At 41.9% G+C, this 20,356-nt stretch overlaps 1 protein-coding gene across 7 annotated transcripts in view; it reads right to left on the bottom strand.

Annotated features, from left to right (window-relative positions):
* FMNL2 (formin like 2) overlaps window positions 1-20,356 on the bottom strand; it is a 312,348-nt gene that overhangs the window by 19,559 nt on the left and 272,433 nt on the right. For 4 of the 7 annotated variants that reach the window (XM_057551490.1, XM_057551492.1, XM_057551488.1 and 1 more), the window contains exons 10-16: window positions 17,299-17,373; window positions 12,904-13,014; window positions 10,188-10,337; window positions 8,466-8,567; window positions 6,429-6,741; window positions 5,883-6,086; window positions 286-410 (exon numbers count right to left, since the gene is read on the bottom strand). In XM_057551490.1, the coding sequence (XP_057407473.1) occupies window positions 286-410; window positions 5,883-6,086; window positions 6,429-6,741; window positions 8,466-8,567; window positions 10,188-10,337; window positions 12,904-13,014; window positions 17,299-17,373 (1,080 nt within the window). Of the gene's footprint in view, window positions 1-285; window positions 411-2,671; window positions 2,693-5,882; window positions 6,087-6,428; window positions 6,742-8,465; window positions 8,568-10,187; window positions 10,338-12,903; window positions 13,015-17,298; window positions 17,374-20,356 lie in introns of all 7 variants that reach the window. The other 3 variants (XM_057551489.1, XM_057551486.1, XM_057551487.1) reach the window with 1 other exon arrangement.

Genomic DNA, 20,356 nt, shown 5'->3' with positions numbered 1-20,356 from the left:
TTTATGCCCCTTTATAAATTAAGGGCAGAGATTGTGTCAGATGTACATTTTGTGACATACAGTGAAGATGTTCAAAACTGTTCCATTTTAATGGATAATAAGTTTTGAAACATATTTTTAGAAGCACCTTACAAAATAGCATCCAATTTTATTCTCCTTTTCTTCTTTACATCAAGACACCTAAAACACTAGCTTTTATTGCAGAAACTTTCAGGTTAACACAGCACCCATTCTGGCTTTGCTGCATAGAGAGGGCCCCTTGTTTCCAACCAATGAGAAAGATACCTCCAGAATTCGCTCATCATCAATTTCGTTGAAGACTGTGCCATTGATCTGATTTGGCTTCAGGGCAACCCAGTTAAAAACTGGCATTCTGAATTTCGTCTTGATTGGCTTCTTAATTTTCACAGCTACAGAGTCAGAGAGAATGAAATTAAGATTCCACCAAAACCCTCGAGAACAATCAGACAACAGTCCTTGCAGATGACACTCTAACACTGGAGGAAGGCTGGCAAGAGGTGGCCAGGTGTTTTAAAATATAGAAAACATCACGCAACACTTTGGCCAGGGCAACTTGAGGTCATCATTTGATACAACAGTGTGTTACAGTTGCCTAAGAGCTGGGGTTTTTGCTTTTATTTTTTTAATGCAGGCAACTGGGTGGTTGAAATACAGTCACAGTGTCAGGACAATGCTTAGGACAAATAAAGAGTTGAGAAATAAAAATTATTCTTTACATTATTAGATAGAAGAGAGGGCAAATACTCTGTGTCACTTAGTTTGACATTGGTGAACGTGAGTTGCATTCTGACATCCTAAATTTCTGGTTCTCTAACACATATTTCCAAAACAAATCTTCAAAGATGATCAGAGACTGCAGATAGTGTCTGCTTAAACCACCAGGAATGAAATGTCAAGAAGGCTGACTTCCAGCCAGAGCAATACACTCCTGTGGATGATTTCAATAATGGGGATGATATTGGCTGTTGAGAGTTATTCCAAACAGACTAAGGGCCACAAATGGCCCAAAACAGAATGTTTAAGAAGACAAAAGGGGTACTTAGAAATCTGGGTTTGTATTGCTTTCTGGAGAAGGGCCACAGTCCCCTCCCCCTCTCTTTTAAGTGCAACCTCTCCCCAGGAATCAGCTACTACGTGCAACTAGAAGGTAAGAATGTACCCATTAAAAATACTGAAAACCTCTTAATAGAGAGGAAGGGTCCCACCTTTGAGGGGATGGGGGTGGGGGGAGTGCCACCTCCTCTTACTTTGGGGAAATGAGCTAAAAAAGGCAATCCACTAAAAATTCCATTAATTAACTACACACCAAAAGAAGTCTTCCCAAACCAATTAGCTATAAATATTCACCGTCTTAAGTCTGTCTCAGGGATGCCCACCACACTATTTGGGAAGGGAGGGAGAAGAAATTCAGTGCAGAACAAAAGAAATGGAACACACAACTGGGCTTTTACCTGGCTGCCTGCCTTACTGAAAAAACGGAGACAGACAGTGCCTCTCGTTCCTCCAGAGTTACAAAGGCCACGTGAACAGCGGGAATGTCATCTGACAGATCCACACAGAAGCATGCAGGAACACAGAAACACAGCTCTTGCCAAAACAGGCTTTCCACCACCAAATGTGACACTTTACTCTCCACTACCCAATAGTGTCCACTTCTGTCCTCGCTACCCAGGAAAGCCCATGTCCTCCAGGGGACCAAGGACCAGACCTTCCTCTAGTCTGGCACTTCTGCAGAGTTGAGGGAGAGGAGGTGGACGGGAGCGGGGGTGACAGGTCAGCGCCATCCGGTTCCATCATCCCTCCACAGACAACGCAGGCCTCAGGACACGCCCTACAAGCAACTCCCTGTGCAGTCACCCTGCTTTTAACTCTCTAAGCAAGATTAGGAATAAGCCTGCGATCAGAGCACAGGCCAAAAAGTTCTCTTCTGAAAGGCTGCCCTGACTCTGACTGGGGAGTTGGGGGGGTGGGTTAGCAGAGGCAGGGTCTATAGGTGACCACGATACGCACCGCATTCCCAGTGTTCAAGCTACAGGAAGTGGCTCTGCATGGGTGGGTGGGTGGGTTTTCTGTGGAGAGAACTGAGCACCAGAGGGACAGGGACTAGGAAAGCAGCACCCAGCAGCTTTCCCTTGTTCTGGGGAGGAGCCTTCCTCTCTCCCTCAGGATAAATCTAAAATCCTTCTAGGGACTTCCCTGGCGGTGGTCCAGTGCTTAAGACTCTGCGCTCCCAATACAGGGGGCACGGGTTCGATCCCTGCTTGGGGAACTAAGATCCCACGTGCCACGGGGTACGGCCAAAAACAAACAAACAAATAAAATTTTTAAAAACCCCTAAAATCCTTCTAGAGTTGAGGCCTTAGATCCAACTTTAAAAACTAAACTAAAAAACATTCCTTTTCCCAGGGAGAAAGGAACAGGGCACCTGAAATCCAGGATGCCTGCTTAAAGGGCCATAACCTCTTCTACAGGTTCACCTAAAACATGTGGGCAACCCTGGAAACACAACAGCTAGCCAGCACCACACCTCCCCGCAGACACAGAGCAAATGCAATGGCTCGATGGGAGATGGGGTGGAGATGTCAAGGCACAGCGTGACCCACAGGAACACATGGCAGACACTCAACACACTCGGGGAGGAGCAACCTACAGAAAAGCTTGATGGGCCCGTCTTTTGTGGAAGCAGAAAGAACAAAGAAAATACAAAAGAAAAATTAGATACGGTTAGTGTTCAGCGGCTCAGCAGTCCACACACTCTTAGCAGAGAATTCCATGTTTCTGGGACACATTTCACAAGGCAGCACAGAGCCAAAAACTCATTTCCATTCAGACCTGCCTTAAAGATGCCCTTATTACTTTATTTTTAAAAATAACTCTTTTTTAGAAAAGGGGGAAAAATGATTTCATTATAGTGCTGCCAAAGAGCCATATTGACCTGCGCTAAGTATTCCATAAGATATAAACAAGTTTTTTTAATGAAAAAATAATCAGCTGAAGTCCCAATTTTCACTGTGAAGTTCCAAAGCATATTCTTCCAAAGAGAAACAGCAAAGGTTACAGACTACCCAGGGGTCTGTCATTGATGACCTGACCGGGGAATGGGAACCAGGTTGGTCTAACAGATTTGAGGAGGTACGCCTTACACTTCAAATGCACATTTCACACTACTAATATATTCTGTATAAAATGCAAAGAAAGGGCTTCCCTGGTGGCGCAGTGGTTGAGAATCTGCCTGCTAATGCAGGGGACACGGGTTCGAGCCCTGGTCTGGGAAGATCCCACATGCCACGGAGCAGCTGGGCCCGTGAGCCACAACTACTGAGCCTGCGCGTCTGGAGCCTGTGCCCCGCAACGGGAGGGGCCGCAATAGTGAAAGGCCCGCGCACCGCGATGAAGAGCGGTCCCCACACCGCGATGAAGAGTGGCCCCCACTTGCCGCAACTAGAGAAAGCCCTCGCACGAACCGAAGACCCAACACAGCCAAAAATAAATAAATAAATAAATAAAGTAGCTATAAAATTAAAAAAAAAAAAAAAAAAAAAAAAACCTGGCTCAAATATCACCTCTGTGAAGCCTTTAAAAAAAAAAAAAAAAAAAAAAAAATGCAAAGAAAAATCCACAAGATAAACTCAGGGGACCTCCTCCTGGTCCCCTGACTTGGTCACCAAGAAGACACTTGCTCATTGCCTGCTGAAGAGATAAGACATCCAGTTGCCTGTGGATCTAGGGGTCTAGTGATGTCACAGGTTTCTGGCTTCCCAGGGGGCCCTTGGCATATCATCTCAGCTGTCTCTTGGCTCTATGGGGACATCCTGATGCTGTCTGGCCTCTTGGTTCCAGAGAGAGAATGTCACTGAATACATACACTGGCAAAGCATCTCACAAAATGGGTTACAACCACTAAGTATTAACGGCCGAATTAAGGATGAGTAATGAAAAGAGATTAAAGGCCTTGTAGAAACTGCCTGATCTCAAGCTATCAAAGACTCGTAAGGATTTTATAATCCTTATGTCTTGTAAAACACAACATCTTGTAATTGTTTAATGGACGCTTACGGCACTGAAGAGGAGTTTCTTCAGTCCCACATACAGTCCTTCAAATTGCATAAGACACAAAGGGGACAACTTTCCAATGTAGGAATCCTGAAGGGAGCAGTGAGGGATCAACTGAACACAGAGTTTCACACTGTAAAACTGAGGCAATCAATGGAGCCAACAAATTGTAAAGATTAAGTAGTAGGAAGAACCCAGGAAAAAATTTAACCAGAGAGGCCAAGACTCGTTCAGAAGGGAGTCCTGGACGTGCACATCTGAGACTCTTGGCTCTTCTCTCCACCAAGGCAGTTCTGAGGTCCAAGTCAGAGCCCAGGTGAATGGAAGTAGAGGCCGTATCACACATTAGGTTTTGTCAGAGAGAAAGGAAGCAGGACCAAAGGAGAGACGCGCTCATGGCGAGCGCTCCTGAGGGGCTACAGGGAAAGCCTCATCAGTGGGCCCAGGTGCACATGGCAATGACACTATCACTGAAAACAGCCTGTTGATGTAACAGATTCCTGGGGCTCCTTAAGAGGTTTTCTGTTTGTTTACATTTCAAAATCCAACAGTTTCATGATGACGTTCCTTTAACTTTTGTCCTTCAGAAGCAATAAAAGTTTTAGAAGAAAGCGGTAGACGAGGGAGACCTTGAAAGGTCGAAGTAAGTCATTGGTTTACTGCCAACACGACTTTGAACAGGCATCTTGTTTGACAGTTTTATAGGAGCTGGGGTGGAAGTAAACACCACAGATCTGATGTGGAACATGTTTGTTACAGGTGGTTTATTGGTGTCGAAAAGGGCTTCAGTCACCAGGATAAATTAGTCCTAATGACTGGCTGGTAAAGCTGCTGATGGGATGGACACGCTAAGAGATGGAGACTGGGAGATTGTTTACAGCTGAGACCATCATTTACACTTTGGGCAAAAGGCTCTGAAAACCACTGCAGCCTTGGAAATGAGACCATTAGAGTGCTAGTTCATCAGAAATAAGAGACCTCATGAAGGGACTGAAATGGTTGAGGCAGCAGAATTATCTGACGTCACAGGAACGGCTTGGCAAAGCTCAGAGCAATTCCAAACGCCAGGGAAACACTCCGTGACTGGGAAAACAGCTTGCGGTATTTTAGAAAAGAGGAAAAATTCATTTTCGTGAGTCAAAAATAAGAACTTATATTTCAAGACATTAGAGCAACTCTCTTCCTCTCACCCACACCCGCCCCGTTTTATTTCTGGTGAGGGAGGGATGCCGCATTCTATCCTGGGCAGCAGAGCATTTCAAGGCAAGAAGGTACTGCTGGTGGCAATGCTTCCCTTTGAAGCTTAATTCCACTGTAGTGAATTGTGATGCCCTCAAATGCTCAGAAGAAACGCCTGGAAGCCTACATCAAGCAATTAACACAGAGAGGTATTTTCCCCTTTTATAGATGCCATCGAAAATACCTTCAAAGAAAATAGCCATACGCACTGAAAGCACACTGTGTCAGAGCTTGGACTGTCATGTTTGCTGAACCCATGAAAATGCACTGATCCCTAAGAAGGTAACCTGTCTCTCTTCCCTTCTCTAGGTGGGGAGAGAAAAGGTAGGAAGACGGTGTGAGATCAGAACTTCCTGTCACGGCAAGAGTGACAAAGGCTACTGAAAGAAAAATGCCTCCTGTGCACAATTTCCCCTTTACTGGCTGCATTAGCAGGAATGTTCTTATATCAAGAGGAGACACGTGATTTTACAAGAGACCTGGACTTTGAAAGAATGGCCTGGACCCTCTGGAGGTCAGACAGTTGAGTATTTGTATTAAATATCTGGGTCTTAAATCTGCGCTCTTACCTGCTAATCCTGAGTTGAAAACCACTGTGGGTGAAGACGTCCCAGGCAGCGGGGGTGCAGAGGGAGGAGGGGGGGGCAAAGGGGGAGCCGGCACAGTCTCAGCTGCAGGACCCGGGAGGGGAGGCGGGGGCGGAGGGGGAGGCGGGGGAGGGGGAGGGGGAGGGGGAGGAGGGGGCATAGGCGGCGTGGCTGGACCATTTCGCGCTAGCAAAAGAAAAGAAACAAATTGACTTTGAAAACAGGGGAAGGGTTTTTCCTGCAATATGCCATGTGTACATAAAGGACCTGAAAACAAACACTGAGGAGGACAAAGGGTTTTTTCCCCAAAGACTACAAAATGTCCTTGGTGACAAATGGGGAGCATTCTGCGCCATGTGTGAAATGAAGACGTATACCCTTCATCTCAAAAGGTAAAAAGTTCTTAGAATCAATCAATAAAAGAACATGCCAACAGAAACAGACAAAGGACATAGATGAACCGCAGGTAAAAAAAGAAGTACAGATATCCCAATGCTCTAGCTCAGCTCTCTCGCCAAGGCTTCTTACCTGCTTCAGGTGCGTCTGACGACAGAGGCAGGGGTGGGGGAGGAGGGGGCAAGGGTCCCGAGGCGGCGGCCCCCGTCACTGGTCCCACAAAGTCACCCACCGCCACTTCAGACCCCGTGGGCAACGTGCCAGAAGCCACGACCGGCAGGATGGCGATGTCCCCATCTCCTTTCTTCTGAATTTTAATGGTCCCTTGTTTCTCCAGCTCATGAATCTTTTTTTCTAGGGTAGACTGTCTTTGAATGGCTTCTTCTTTCTCTTTGACCATTTTCCTTAATGTGTGAACCTGGGTATTTGCATCTTTGTAGATTTCCTGCAAAAAAGCCCATGGTCAAGAGTTGGTCTTCACGTGACATTTGTGCCTGTTACCGTTAGATTGGCAAATTGAAGATAAAGAAAATAACAAAAAAAAAAAAAAGGAGAAAAGAAAAAGGATACATATATATATATATATATATATATATATATATATATAGGAATTCTATGGAACTCAGCCAGAACTTATAAAGTCCCATTCATTATCAATTGTTCACTGGTAATGCATGCAATACATTCTAGCAGTTGTTACTGTTGAGGTAATTCTTTCCATTAATAAATACAGCTAAGTCAGTTTTCCCCACAGGTGAAGAGGAACAGGGCAGAGATGACCCAAAAATAATTTTATAGCTGACTTTGGAATATCCTGAGGGTATTCTGGTGGTGCAGCATGTTTTCTTTTCACTTTTGTTAAAATTCATTTGTTACTCCTAGATACATATCAGCTAACAGTAGACAAAAGCTCCCTAAATCAGACTTGGACGGAAGTCAGACTGGGATTAAAAATCTGCAAATCATGGAATAATCCACTCATGAGTAACCAGGGGCTGACTGTTTTGAATGGATTTCTCTGGCCTTCACAATGCCCCCTTGACCAAGCTCAGGACAGCAACTGTTGTAACATTTTCCCTTTTGTAATGCAGTTCACAAAACAGGCCAATGCTTCCCTCCACTAATTCCTTATTTCTGTCTAGGTTCTTCACAGAAAACAAAGAAGTTACAATTTTCAATTCAAAGGCTGTCCCGGTTCCTTTTATAAGGGGTCCACAGAGGTTCCTGTGGAAGGATTTTATGGAACTCACTTGCTGGGCCTTACACACGTGATCTCTCACCACAAACCTCCAGCAGGTAGGGAAACATTCTTCACACCCTGTCTATTATTGATAATCTGAGAGTCTGAACTTGAATTGAGTCCATATGCTACGACTCTGTCTCGATGGAGTGCCAGAAAATAAATTTCCTAGAGTTAACTGTAGGACCTGTCAGAATATCAAGCAACACACACAGACATGATAACCATCACATAAAATGTGTCATGTCATTAACGGTCATGTAAAGGCAAGCCATTTGCCTAAAAGCCCTCCAGGCATTTTGATGTTTTTATGTTCAAGCACATGGACGGCACGCCATAAATACCTGACCTGTAAGGTAAAACAATGCTAAAGCCAAACAAAATAGCTGGAATTATCTGATAATAAAATGGATTGATTTTGCTTTTGACTTTTTTCTTTCTCTTTCTCTCTCTCCTTTTTTTTTTTGGTGAATGCCAGTAGGTCTTGTCTATGTTGTGATTTCACCGTTTCCATGGTAACTGCCAAACCTGGTTTCAAGCAGAAGCAAAGCAAAGAAATACGAAGAAGTCCAAGTCCCAAGAAAAATAAATAAGTGGCATGAATTAAATCCATGCTGTGTTTTTATTTCCAACCAAATGGGTGATCCACAGAATTCACTCAGACTCATCCAGATGGGAAAATACTGTTGCTCCCAAAACCTGTGATAAGGAAGTAATGAAGCCCCAGCATTTGATTGCACACACATGTGAAGACATACCCTAACTATGTGTACTTTTCATTTGAGTTTCACCTCTGAAATGGTTCCAGTAAATATGCCGCATCCATGCCTCCCTCTGCTGTGAACATACGCGGGTCCCGTCTACTAGGCTAAAGCTAGAGCACATTCCCTGCAATGCCCACCTGGGGCGGCTGCCATCATCACACTTACCCGAACAACATCCAGCTCCTTGTTCCTCTGCATGAGCTGCTTTTCCAGTTCCACGATCTTGGACATGGCTTCATTCTCTGTGTCTTGCAGTTTTTCCGACAACTGTAAAGTTTTGAAAGGGAAGATGTGTCACAACAAAGGATCATTCTCATCAGGTCCTTGGTTTTCAGAAAGTGTAGCTCAGAGACCACTAGGGGCCCAGCAGAGTCCTGCATGTGTTCCCCAAGTTGTTTTCTGAAAATGTTAATATTTATAAGATGGTGCTGAATACATACTTGTTTCTAAGTGGAATTCATTTACAAGGGATCCTTAATAAAACCCATAAGTCAGCTCCTTAGTGTTTTGACATACACAGTGTGTCTTTCTCCATTTCTGCAGGGGCCAGCAAGGGTAGAGAATAGTAGGTGAGGGAAGAGGACGACTCACCTTTCCCTCCCTAAGAAAAGGCCATTAGGCAAAAGCTTTTGAAAATTGTTGACCCAGAAAACTTGGTTTTGTTGTTATAAGTCACCAGTTGAAAAAATACTACTGCTTGTTTTGACTCAAACTATCCAAATAATAAAAGTCATTTTGGAGGGGTAGTTCAAATAAACAGGTGGTTACTACAATAGCAGGTTATGTAAGTATGGTCATGCAATGCTCGCTAAGGCTTTAGAGAAAGATGGGGTGAGCCATGAGTGAAAGTTACTTTTCACATAAGGCTCTAAAATTGGGCAACTTCTGATTTCTTACATCTCACTGAGAATAATCACACATAAAGAAAATCAGGGAGGCAAGATGAGGAGGAAGAGTGGAGATTTACGCTGACCAAGTTCAGAATATAATATAAATATTTTAAGGGAAGAGAGAAAAAGGAAGAGCCTATAAATGCTCTCCCTAAGCAGGTACCAACTAAGTCAGCACAGCACTTACAAAGGGAGTGGTTTTGGCAACTTGGCTAAACCACAAGCCATGAAGATGCCCCTTTTCAGACTGATGGGAAAAGAGGAAGGACATTAAGCACAAGTAATGCTCTTAACTAAGAAAATGCAGAGAAAAATAAATGGATCGTTCAAAGAGAAAAACCACATCCCTCCAAAAAGAGACAATTCCTTTCACAATCAAGTACACTTTCAATCAGAATTCAGTAAAAGGATGTGGTCCTCACACTGTTTGGGTTTTAAGACACACCATATTCCTGTTCATTATACTGAGAGGACACTTCTTGAAAGAAGAGGATATATGGGAAAACTTGCCGATTTCAAATGCTACTGTTGAGATGAAGCTATTTAGAACTTGAGTACCCATGAGGCAGGAAAGTGAAGACCCGCATCATGCGGACACTAGATCAGCCCGTCCACAGCTTGCATGGACACATTTGGTACAAGATGACTCACATTCAGAAGAAGATACTTCTTCACCAAACTGACATATTTTAGTTGCATTTCTCTTCAGGTAATGCCAATCTTCTAACTCTCTTGTACTTATAACTAAGGTGGCCAGGAAATCTGGACTCAGCAGAAACTGAGCAGTGAACGAAGGCAATGGGTTCCACTTAGTTGTAAGTAACATATCTGCCTTCGTTGAAAGAGCCCAGAATGGCTTCTGATCGCTCTCTAGCTCAAGTTGCATCTCATTCCTAGACTTCAAATCCTTTCATTCACTGCCATAAAAGCTAACATCTGTTCTGCCTTGCACCTAGCTGAAACGTTAGCCATTTTTCTTTTTCTGAGAGGTAGTTACATGAGAGATGTTTTCTTCCAGTTCTTCCACCCTCTCCAAAGCTGCATTCTTGGTTTCCGCGTCTTCCAGCAGAGCTCCCACATCAAACACATTGTCCAGGTAAGCCTGAATCTGTACCTGCAGCTTGTCACTCTCAGTATGTTTCAGCTTCTAAAAATCAAAATGCAGGAGAACGTGGTGTTAGCATATCTGTGGAAACACAACATAATTACCCAAGAGCCTACATGTTTTTGTTTGTTCCTTCCAAGAGAGGTTTTTGTTGGTTGGTTGGTTGGTTTTTTTTTTTCTGGCCACGTCACGAGGCATGTGGGATCTTAATTCCCCAACCAGCTATGGAACCCGGGCCCCTTGCATTGGAAGCACTGAGTCTTAACCACTGGAGCACCAGGGAAGTCCCCCAAGAGAGGGTTTTGTATCTCATTCTCCTTAAGAGAACTCTGGAGTAACCATCTAAGAGGGTACCATCAGATTACTTTCTGGTGCTTACCCTCTCCCCAATATACACACATTTCCTCCCTAATCCTTCCTGTAGATACATTCCCCATGCAGATATATTCCAACCTAAAACATTTTTGATGCAGGTGAAATCAAGATAACAGAAAAATCAAAAGGGAACAACAGTCACAAGTAACATAAAACTTGAGGGGTATCTGTGTGGTAGAGGAGATTAGAGTGGGTGGTATCTTGCCTGCGTAGTGATGGTAGTTCCGGTTGAGGGTGAGGGGTACATGGGAGTCGAGGAAGACACTGATAGAGTATATTAGACTTGGGGATTATTTTAGCACTAGTTCCTAGAACCCATCCCCCCATAATTACTTGGCTAAGACACTCCCCCAACATGAGAAGCTCAGGGCTCCCAAAGCACAGATCAGGAACCTTTCCCCCATTCACTGCATTCTAGGGCCAGGCATCCCAAAGGAAGTCAACTAGCTCTAAGATAAAATTAGAGGTCAAGTAAATCAGTCAATCCTTCTTACAAGTAACATAAGTCATGCCTTTCCCTGGGGAGCAGATGAGCGGCTAGAATAATATCTGGCACATGGATGACGCCAATAAACATTTACTGAACAAGTCAATGATGACGTACAAGGTTGGGTTTTTGTAAACTAATGAAGCATTTATATATTATATGCTTATGTTATTATTCTTCTAACCACTTCTATCAAATTCCGGAACCAACAGACCAGGAAGTTAGAGAAATACAGAGTTCTGGGAAAAAATCAAACTTTTAAGAGGAATTCTACTCTACAAATAAATTCTCAGGAAAACAGATTTTCTCCTAGGTCTAATCTAGAATTCTACATCTTAGCTGTCTTGAAGAGAGTATGTTCCATCTTAGTTTATGAGTCAGAACTGAAAAAAAATTTCTGAACAAGGGCAAAGCTTAGAAAAGAAAATGAAGAAGCAGCTTAGCAGGATTTTTCACAAGATTCACAGTGAATAACAGGCGCTGATGTTACTACCTGTCATTGTATCCTGGCGCCTGAAGTGAGCTCTGTGCAGCCACGACAAAACTGAACTAAACACCATTAGGAATACACCCAACTTTCATTCAAATATTGCTACTCTCAGGGCATGTGGATACAGAGAAGAGAGGAACCCTGATTTCAAAGCAGGAACAAACTGTTGAATACAATATTCTGTCAAAGGTATTAGTCATTCTTTAAATAGGAAAGCAATTCAAACCAACTTTTCAATGGAAATCTTTCATGGCTCCAGCTGAGTAGAGTCTTTAGACAACATGAGGCCAGTCTACTCAAGGGCAGCCCAGCTGGTCTGATAAACAAGGCCATGAGCTGAAGAGTAACCAACTCTGCAACTCCACTTTGTGATAAACTGAGGGTACCGCCTGTGTAATTCCCTGGCTTCACTCTAAAGGAAGATGGGCAGGTGAACTCTGGAGATGTCCAAGGGAAGTACTTCTATTTTCTTCACTGTTAGAAACAGGCTTGAAATTGAGGTCAACAATTCTTGCCCTATTACTAGTGGCCTTTCAAATTCAAGTGCATCATTCCCTACACAGAAGGGAAAACAAAAGCCTGAGTCAAAAGACAAGGGCACATCCTGTGCACACACAGCTACTTAAGTCTGTTTATGATTTTCACATCAACTTTGTTTTTTAGGCAAAGAAGTTCAGGGAACTGGCTGAGCACTTCCGCAAGGGAGCAAGAGAAAGAGAAACTTTAGATCCCTCTTCTCTCAAGAACTAAAAGCAGAATTTCTAAAGACACAAACACTTTAAGCAGAATTTAACAGCTACATGAGGAAGTCTCTAGTGTCCACTTCCTCATTATTTTTTGATGCTCCAAGCATTTATTCATCACTCTACAGCAGTCTTGGTTTGACTTTCCCTGCCCAGATGGAGTCCACAGAGTAACTAAGAACGCACATTGCCCAACAGCCCGGATGAAGGGTACAGTGAGACTTGACCCAGACAGAGCTCAAAAGCAGAGGAAAGCTGTAGCAAGGCTCTAAGAGGTTATTTGACTCCAGTACTAAAAGGCTGCTGGCAGAAGACAACGTAAGGCCCTAGGAGGTCTGCAAGAATCCAGCTTCTCTGGCAGATCACGTCACTCAGATTGGTTCTTTTAACTAGCACTACAGCACCTGACTGCATGGAGCCTTAAGTGTTCTTTGGTCATTATGGAAGTGCATTTCTGAGGGTAGGCAATAAATCAAGTCTCATAATGGAACTAAAGGTTACAGCTATACTTACATCCAAGTATTCATCCAGGCCTAACTTGGTAAATTCATATTGGAGGTGAACTCTGAAATTCATGTCTTCTACTGAATGGACTACAATATTAATAAACTGCATAGAGGCCACCTGAAATGAAATTGTCAACAGGTTAGATGAGCTCCAAACTTGTTTTCTCAGTTTAATCATAGTCATATATTTTCAATTTCACAAATCTAAGCTCACTTACCAATTTCCTTTTCCTTTGTTTCATTGGGTCTTTAAAAATATTTTACAATTTTTAAAAATTCAAAAGTTATAGAGGTACCACAATAAGATACCATTTCATATCCACTAAGATGCTATCATCAAAAAGAAAGATAATAACAAGTGTTGGCAAGGATGTGGAAAAACTGGAACCCTCATCCACTGCTGGTGGGGATATAAAATAGTGCAGCCACTTTGAAAAGCTTGATAGTTCCTCAAAATGTTATTCAGAGTTACTGTGTGACCCAGCAATCCCACTCCTAGGAATATACCCAAGAGAAATGAAAACATACATCTGCCTAAAAATTTGTACACAAATGTTCATAGTAGCATTATTCATAATAACCAAAAAGTAGGGGGGAAAACCCCCAATGTCCATGAACTGAGAGATTACAAAAATGTGATTCCATTCATGTGAAATATCCAGAATGGGAATATCTATAGAGACAGACAGTAGGTTAGCAGTTGCCTAGGACTGGGGGTGGGAAAAATGACCGCTAATGGGTACAGGAATTCTTTGGGGGCGGGGGGAGGAGGCAACAAAATGTTCTAAATTAGATTGCAGTGATGATTGCGCAACCCTACAAATACGCTAAAAATACACTGAACTGAGCACTTCAGATGTGTAAGCTGGATGGTATGTTAATTGTATCTCAGTAAAGCTGTTTTTAAAAAGTCTTATAGGCATATACAACACACTCAGTTATTACCAGTACATTGTAGAAATGTGATCATTATTGCAGTGAAGAACATTTAAATCACCTGTAATCACACCACAAGGTAATCACCTGTAAAATTTTACTGTGGGCCCCGCCATACCAACAGGACAGTAACAGAACTTCTGACCCATCTTTCCATTTTAAACAATCAACCAGTTTCTATTCCATAAAAGCCTTGGATTTGCTACATTCTCCCCACAACTGCATCAGTGGCTCTGATCCGCCACAGAGAAAACCAGTCCCCAGCTTAGTAAATAACAGAACAGAGTTTAACGTATCTATTTTGTTTTCAATAGGGACAGTCAGTTTATTTACAGTGAAAATATCTCACTAATGCTTCCCCTCTACGGTTACCCAGAGACTTGCAAAGAGGTATGACTGTGGGACCCACATTCACACTTACTCTGAAAACTGCCTCGCTCTTCCTCTCTCCCCCAAACCCCACTTTTTTTTATCTTGTTTAAATTGTTTTTATCGAGTTCGATTCTTCTTTGAGTATATGTTACCCATTGGGTATCTGTGGAAGATGTGTAAACTCTCTAGGTTACATGAGGAATCTATCACCATTTACTAAAAAATTACGTCAGGTGCTATGGCTCAATAAGCTAAAAAAGATTTTGTCACTTTTTTGTTTTCTTTTGCCCACACACAAAAAATAAATACATAGAAAGGTCTTATGCTACATTTGAAGCATTTATATTATGTTTTACATGGAATATGTTGTTAGGGAAGTTGTGCAACTTAATTGCATTCCCAAGACAGTTTAAGAAAAGCCTCATTTTCTGGAAAAAACAAATACGGCTAGATGTTGGCATCTTTCCATTTCTCTTCTAAAGCAGGTCTAAGTGATCTATGGAGTGTTATACTATGCCGAAGAGGCAACTATTTGCTAGATGGCACATAACTCGAGCACATATGTATATACTCGAGCACACATATAGTATATCCATATACTAACAGCACATAACTCGAGCACATATATATATACTCGAGCACACATATAGTATATCCATATACTAACAGCACATAACTCGAGCACATATATATATATACTCGAGCACACATATAGTATATCCATATACTAACAGCACATAACTCGAGCACATATATATATACTCGAGCACACATATAGTATATCCATATACTAACAGCACATAACTCGAGCACATATATATATACTCAAGCACACATATAGTATATCCATATACTAACAGCACATAACTCGAGCACATATATATATACTCGAGCACACATATAGTATATCCATATACTAACAGCACATAACTCGAGCACATATATATATACTCGAGCACACATATAGTATATCCATATACTAACAGCACATAACTCGAGCACATATGTATATACTCGAGCACACATATAGTATATCCATATACTAACAGCACATAACTCGAGCACATATATATATACTCGAGCACACATATAGTATATCCATATACTAACAGCCTCTAAATAAGATTCTCCAATGCATGTTCATAGGAATAAATGAACCGACAGGAAATATGCTCTCATTTGTCAACAGTGCACGTGTTGTAAAGGGCTTAACATCATTATAATTTCAGTAGAAACTCAAATGGCAGAGAGATCTGGTAGGTATGATAAATGAGTGAAGTGGGCCGCGTGTAATACAATAGGGAATGGTGTGGACTGTGACAGACTGGAAAGGCTATCTTCAGACTTGAGGAACAGGGACAACTTGGCTCCAGCAGCTGATACTCTACGAACAGGGACCTAGCGTTTCCAGAACTTTTTAGTTCTCGGAAAATCAGAAATCTGTAATTTAAGGCACAGTTTTCAAATTTTTTAATGGAAGGACATCACTGTCAGACTAAACTCACAAGCCTGTATGTATGTTGGCTTCAGCCTGGGAGGCTCCAGTTTGCAAGGTCAGCTCTAAAGGAACAAATAAGTTCCCCCTATGAAGGCAGAGGGAAAGATCCTGGTCAGGTGAGCCAGGGCATGACTTCTTTACATATTTGCCACCAGTGCAAATGTTAGCCTTAAACTCTCCAAAAAAATCCCAATAACAAGAACTAAAAGGTCAATGTAAAAGTATTCCTTGTTTCAAATTTATTTTTTACCTTTTGAAAAAGTATGTACACATATGCTTTATGGAACAGAAAAGCTCTATAAAAGATTTCAACCGATACTGATTTGGGAAGGGGCTGAGGACTAGGAAGTGTATAAAATTTGAGGACCCAGAAAACATTTTTCATATAAAAGGGTTAGAAATCTGCAAAGCTATGGTCCATGTTTTATAATCACTGAAGCAATTCAAATGAAAACTGCCTGGCATCCCAAGCACAGGTTTTAGAAGACTTGACGACAGAAGAACTGAACGGAATATCTGCTCCAGGCTAGAAGGGATCTGGGAAATTAAGCCCAAGTAAAGAATCTCCTGGGTCCAGAAGTTTCCAAGGTCAACTGAATTAGGTCAAAGAAAGCACACCTGGGTGTACTCAAGGGTAATCTGGCTCTGGAAATTCTCTACAGTGGATTCCACCTTCAGTCCAGGATTAAGATTTAGGTACATAGATTCAGAAGTGCTCAAACTCCTTTTGCTTTTTGTACCTGAAGATGACAGTCCTGCTGCTGAATCACACATTTTTGCACGTGATTTACCCTGCTAAGGAGACCTGCAGTATGATCACACCCTCACAGAATTACTAGAGCAGGAAATCAGGGAGAAAAAAAAAAAATCACTGCTATGTATTAATTTGGGGGATATACACCGTCAGTTCTACAAACCAAAGCACTTCAGTCTTTGAGAACACAGTCTGGAGAAAACCACTGGCTGGGGTGTACAAAAGGCAGAAAGGTTAACATTCTTGGTTTCTACTTTAAGGATTCTTATGAGCACTACTGACAGCTAAAGCTGGCTCTTGCAGGCATTTGTGCCAGGTGTTAACTTCCTTTTCCCAAATGCGTGGCTTCACCCTTTGCTATAAATACAGTTGACCCTTGAACAACATGGGTTTGAACTGTGTGGGTCCACTCACACGGGAATTTTTTTCAATAGCAAATACTAGGTACTACACGATTCACAGTCGGTTGAATGTGCGGATGCAGAACCGTGTAAGCAGACAGCCAACTGTAAGTTAACAGGCGGGTTTTCCACTGTAGGGAAGGTCAGCCCCCCTAACCCCCCGCATTGTTCAAGGGTCAACAAGAGTACTGTAATCAGTACTTTTGGCCTTTACTATAGTGTATACATATATAAGAATAAAACTGCAGATAAACGCCATAAAGGTAAAATACAGATTAAAAGAGCAAGTCTAAATTGGATCTTTAGCATATTATACTCAGTTTCCTATCCTTTATAACATATAATACATATGTATGTATAATATATAAATATAAATGGATTTAGGAAATAACTGCTAAAAACTGAGTTTGCTTTATTGAAAGTAGTACTGAAATAACTCACCATAAAATCTATGTTATTGTCCTCATTTCTGAAATGTTCCATCAACTTCTCAAAGCGCTGTTTTTCTCCACAAACCTGAAACACACATTATCATCATGCATGTGAAATTCCAAACATAAGCACTCCAAAATTAGATGCAGAAATTTTAGCATTAATAATTATTTCCAGAACATCTATTTTTTTTCCCCCTCTCTCGCAGGCTATTTACTTCTCTTCCTATAGTTAACACACAAACAGCAAAGTGAGCCAGGACCAAAGCTCACCCTTGGTCTCTCTTGCATGTTCTCTTGCTATTTTGAAATCCATACCGAATGTGCTCTTTTTTCACTGGTCATCTTTGTTTGTCCCACCAATCTTTTTAGCTGGCATTCAGAATCCCAGACTGTTGCTTATAGTTACAAAGAAAAAAAAAAAAAAAAAAAAAAAGACCATACTTTTCCTTCTTACAAAAGTACTTTTGAAACAGACATGCTAAAAGATTTTAATAATTTTGTATTTAAATTCTTTGAGAAGCAGATTCAAAATGTTCATATCATGTCTAACCAAATCAAATAATTTTAAGCATAAACTACAACATAAAAACTCTGGGAGGCTATCTAACCCATTCAAGGTGGGTACAGAAATGCAGTAATTTGTAAAGCAGCACTCCAGAGGCCTGAAATACACACATTCAGCTTGAATTAATGCTTTTGCTGAACAGGTGAAATAAGCAGATAAAATACTGTGAACTCCAGAGCCCCAAGGTACTCTGCCTATATGTGGAATTAAATACATGGAGTTAAGAACACAGAGTCAAAGAAAGATTTGTACCAAATAATGACTCTCTGGAGACTTATGCCCCAAAAAAATCAAAGGATGAACTTTAATTCTTTCAGTGTCCTTGTCTACCTTTTTTGGAGCAAAGTCCTAAACCCATTGGTTGATTCATTCCACCTTCAGAAACTATTTACCTGGACACCCGTGGGCTTCTTGTTATGTTAGTAAGACACAGTCTCTAGTCTTAACATTTTTTGTGAATTTAATCCAGGTTTCACATGCTTAACGAAATTTTCTGATTCCCTTTGTGGTCTTAGGAATACTCAGGCCAATCCTAAATCCTAAAGATTTCTCCTAAAACGATATTTCATAATGCTATAATGCAGCCATTTAATTCTGTCATGTTAAATTCCGTGTGTGTGTGTGTGTGTGTGTGTGTGTGTGTGTGTATACACATACAGACACATACATTTTGGTGAAGAGAATGTCCAATGAAGGTAGGAATTTTATGTTTTGTTCCTTACTCTATCCTCAGCATCTAGAACAATGCTTAGCATGTTGTAAATTCTCAATATTTGTTGAATTGCACTGAATAGAGGATAAACAAGAAATTATGTTAAAATACTCCTTTCCATTATGGTTTATCACCTGATATTGAATATAGTTCCTTGCACTACACAGTAGGACCTTGTTGTTTACGCATCCTATGTAAAATAGTTTACATCTGCTATATTCAATATCCGGTGATAAACCATAATGGAAAAGAATATGAAAAAGAATGTGTATATATATATAACTGAGTCACTTTGCTGTACAGCAGAAATTAACGCAACATTGTAAATCAACTATACTTCAAAAAAATAAATTAAAAAAAAAAGAAAAAAATACTCTTAACGAATGGGTGAATGACTTACTACTACTCTCCATGATGTTTTAGAGGGAAACAAGAAGCCTCAGACCTCCGTAGCCAGGGACTAGGAGTCAATCTTTAGTAGCGGTTCCTGTGCCTTGACCGTGTGCTGGGAATGCTAAGATGAGCAGCTCCCACCTTTGAAGGACTTCTAGTCTCAAAGCAACTTAATTTTCTCAACAGATTCAGACCACAGTTTACTATATTCTGATGACAACTCCCCATTTATCTATACCCACCTAAACAAAAAATAATTATAGAAGATAGGAACAGTGCATGGGCCGGGTCTGGAGGAAGGGAAGGAGGCTCTAGAAGGCAGAGTTTAAAGGAAAGCCTTTAAAAGACATGTGTGTCCAATCCCACCCCAGACAGCCCAATGCAGGAGGCCCAGGTGGAGCTGGGGTGACATGGGCAGGTACATTTGCAAAGCACTACAGACCATTCTGATGCTCTGCAAAAGCTGAGAACCAGAGATTTAAAGGATGCCATGTTCAGCCCCGGGGCCCACCAGCCCCTCTGGAAAATAGGCACAGGTTCCTGGAAAAAAAGGCTTGTTGAATGGGGCACGGAAGTGCAGGACCAGCTCCCTAGACCATGACATCAGTCACATCTTGTGCCCAAATGCATACGTGTCTCTAGCCTGCAAAAAAAAAGCCCAATGGGTGAAAACTGGCAAGGCTTGGTATAGAAAAGGTTAGAATTACAACCTAAATTTTCTTTAAGAGAAACCTCAACATAAGAACTTGTTTCCCAGCAGGACAATTTACTTCAATCTGTTTTGGGAGGTGGGTAGTGACAGGAGAAAGGAAGAGAGGTGCTTCTGGATGTGGGGACAGCTACCAGCTCTCCTGAGAAGCAGGCTGGGATTAACGTGCTGTTGAGCAGCTAGGCACTCACTGAACCAGGAGAGGCAGTGGCCATCAGTGAGCAGTGACGATGAAGACAATTCCTAGGAGGGCAAAGCCTTCCAAATCAAAGAATGTCAGAAACCTGCAAAGTACCCTGGGGAGTCTGGGGCCCTCAATTTATGAATGAGACTGACACCCAGACAGATCAAATATCTGCAACTTGATGAAACGTCCACACAGAGGTTAGAACCAGGTCTCCAACTGCCAGCCTGATGTTCCTTCCCTCACACAGCCCAGAATGTTCAGATAAACATATTCAAGATGATAGTAAAAGCACTCCAGAATTATCTGAGACACCAACAGAGATGGAAAATGTTACTATTAAAAACCGCAATCAGTGCTCGCTTCGGCAGCACATATACTAAAAACCGCAATCAGGGACTTACCGGGTGGCACAGTGGTTAAGAATCCACCTGCCAATGCAGGGGACACGGGTTCGAGCCCTGGTCCAGGAAGATCCCACATGCCTTGGAGCAACTAAGCC

The sequence above is a fragment of the Balaenoptera acutorostrata genome, chromosome 8, assembly GCF_949987535.1.
Source record: "Balaenoptera acutorostrata chromosome 8, mBalAcu1.1, whole genome shotgun sequence".
In the NCBI taxonomy this organism is placed as follows: domain Eukaryota; kingdom Metazoa; phylum Chordata; class Mammalia; order Artiodactyla; family Balaenopteridae; genus Balaenoptera; species Balaenoptera acutorostrata.
The sequence above is the reverse complement of the archived record's forward strand: the minus strand, read 5'-3'. Positions and strand labels throughout refer to the sequence as shown.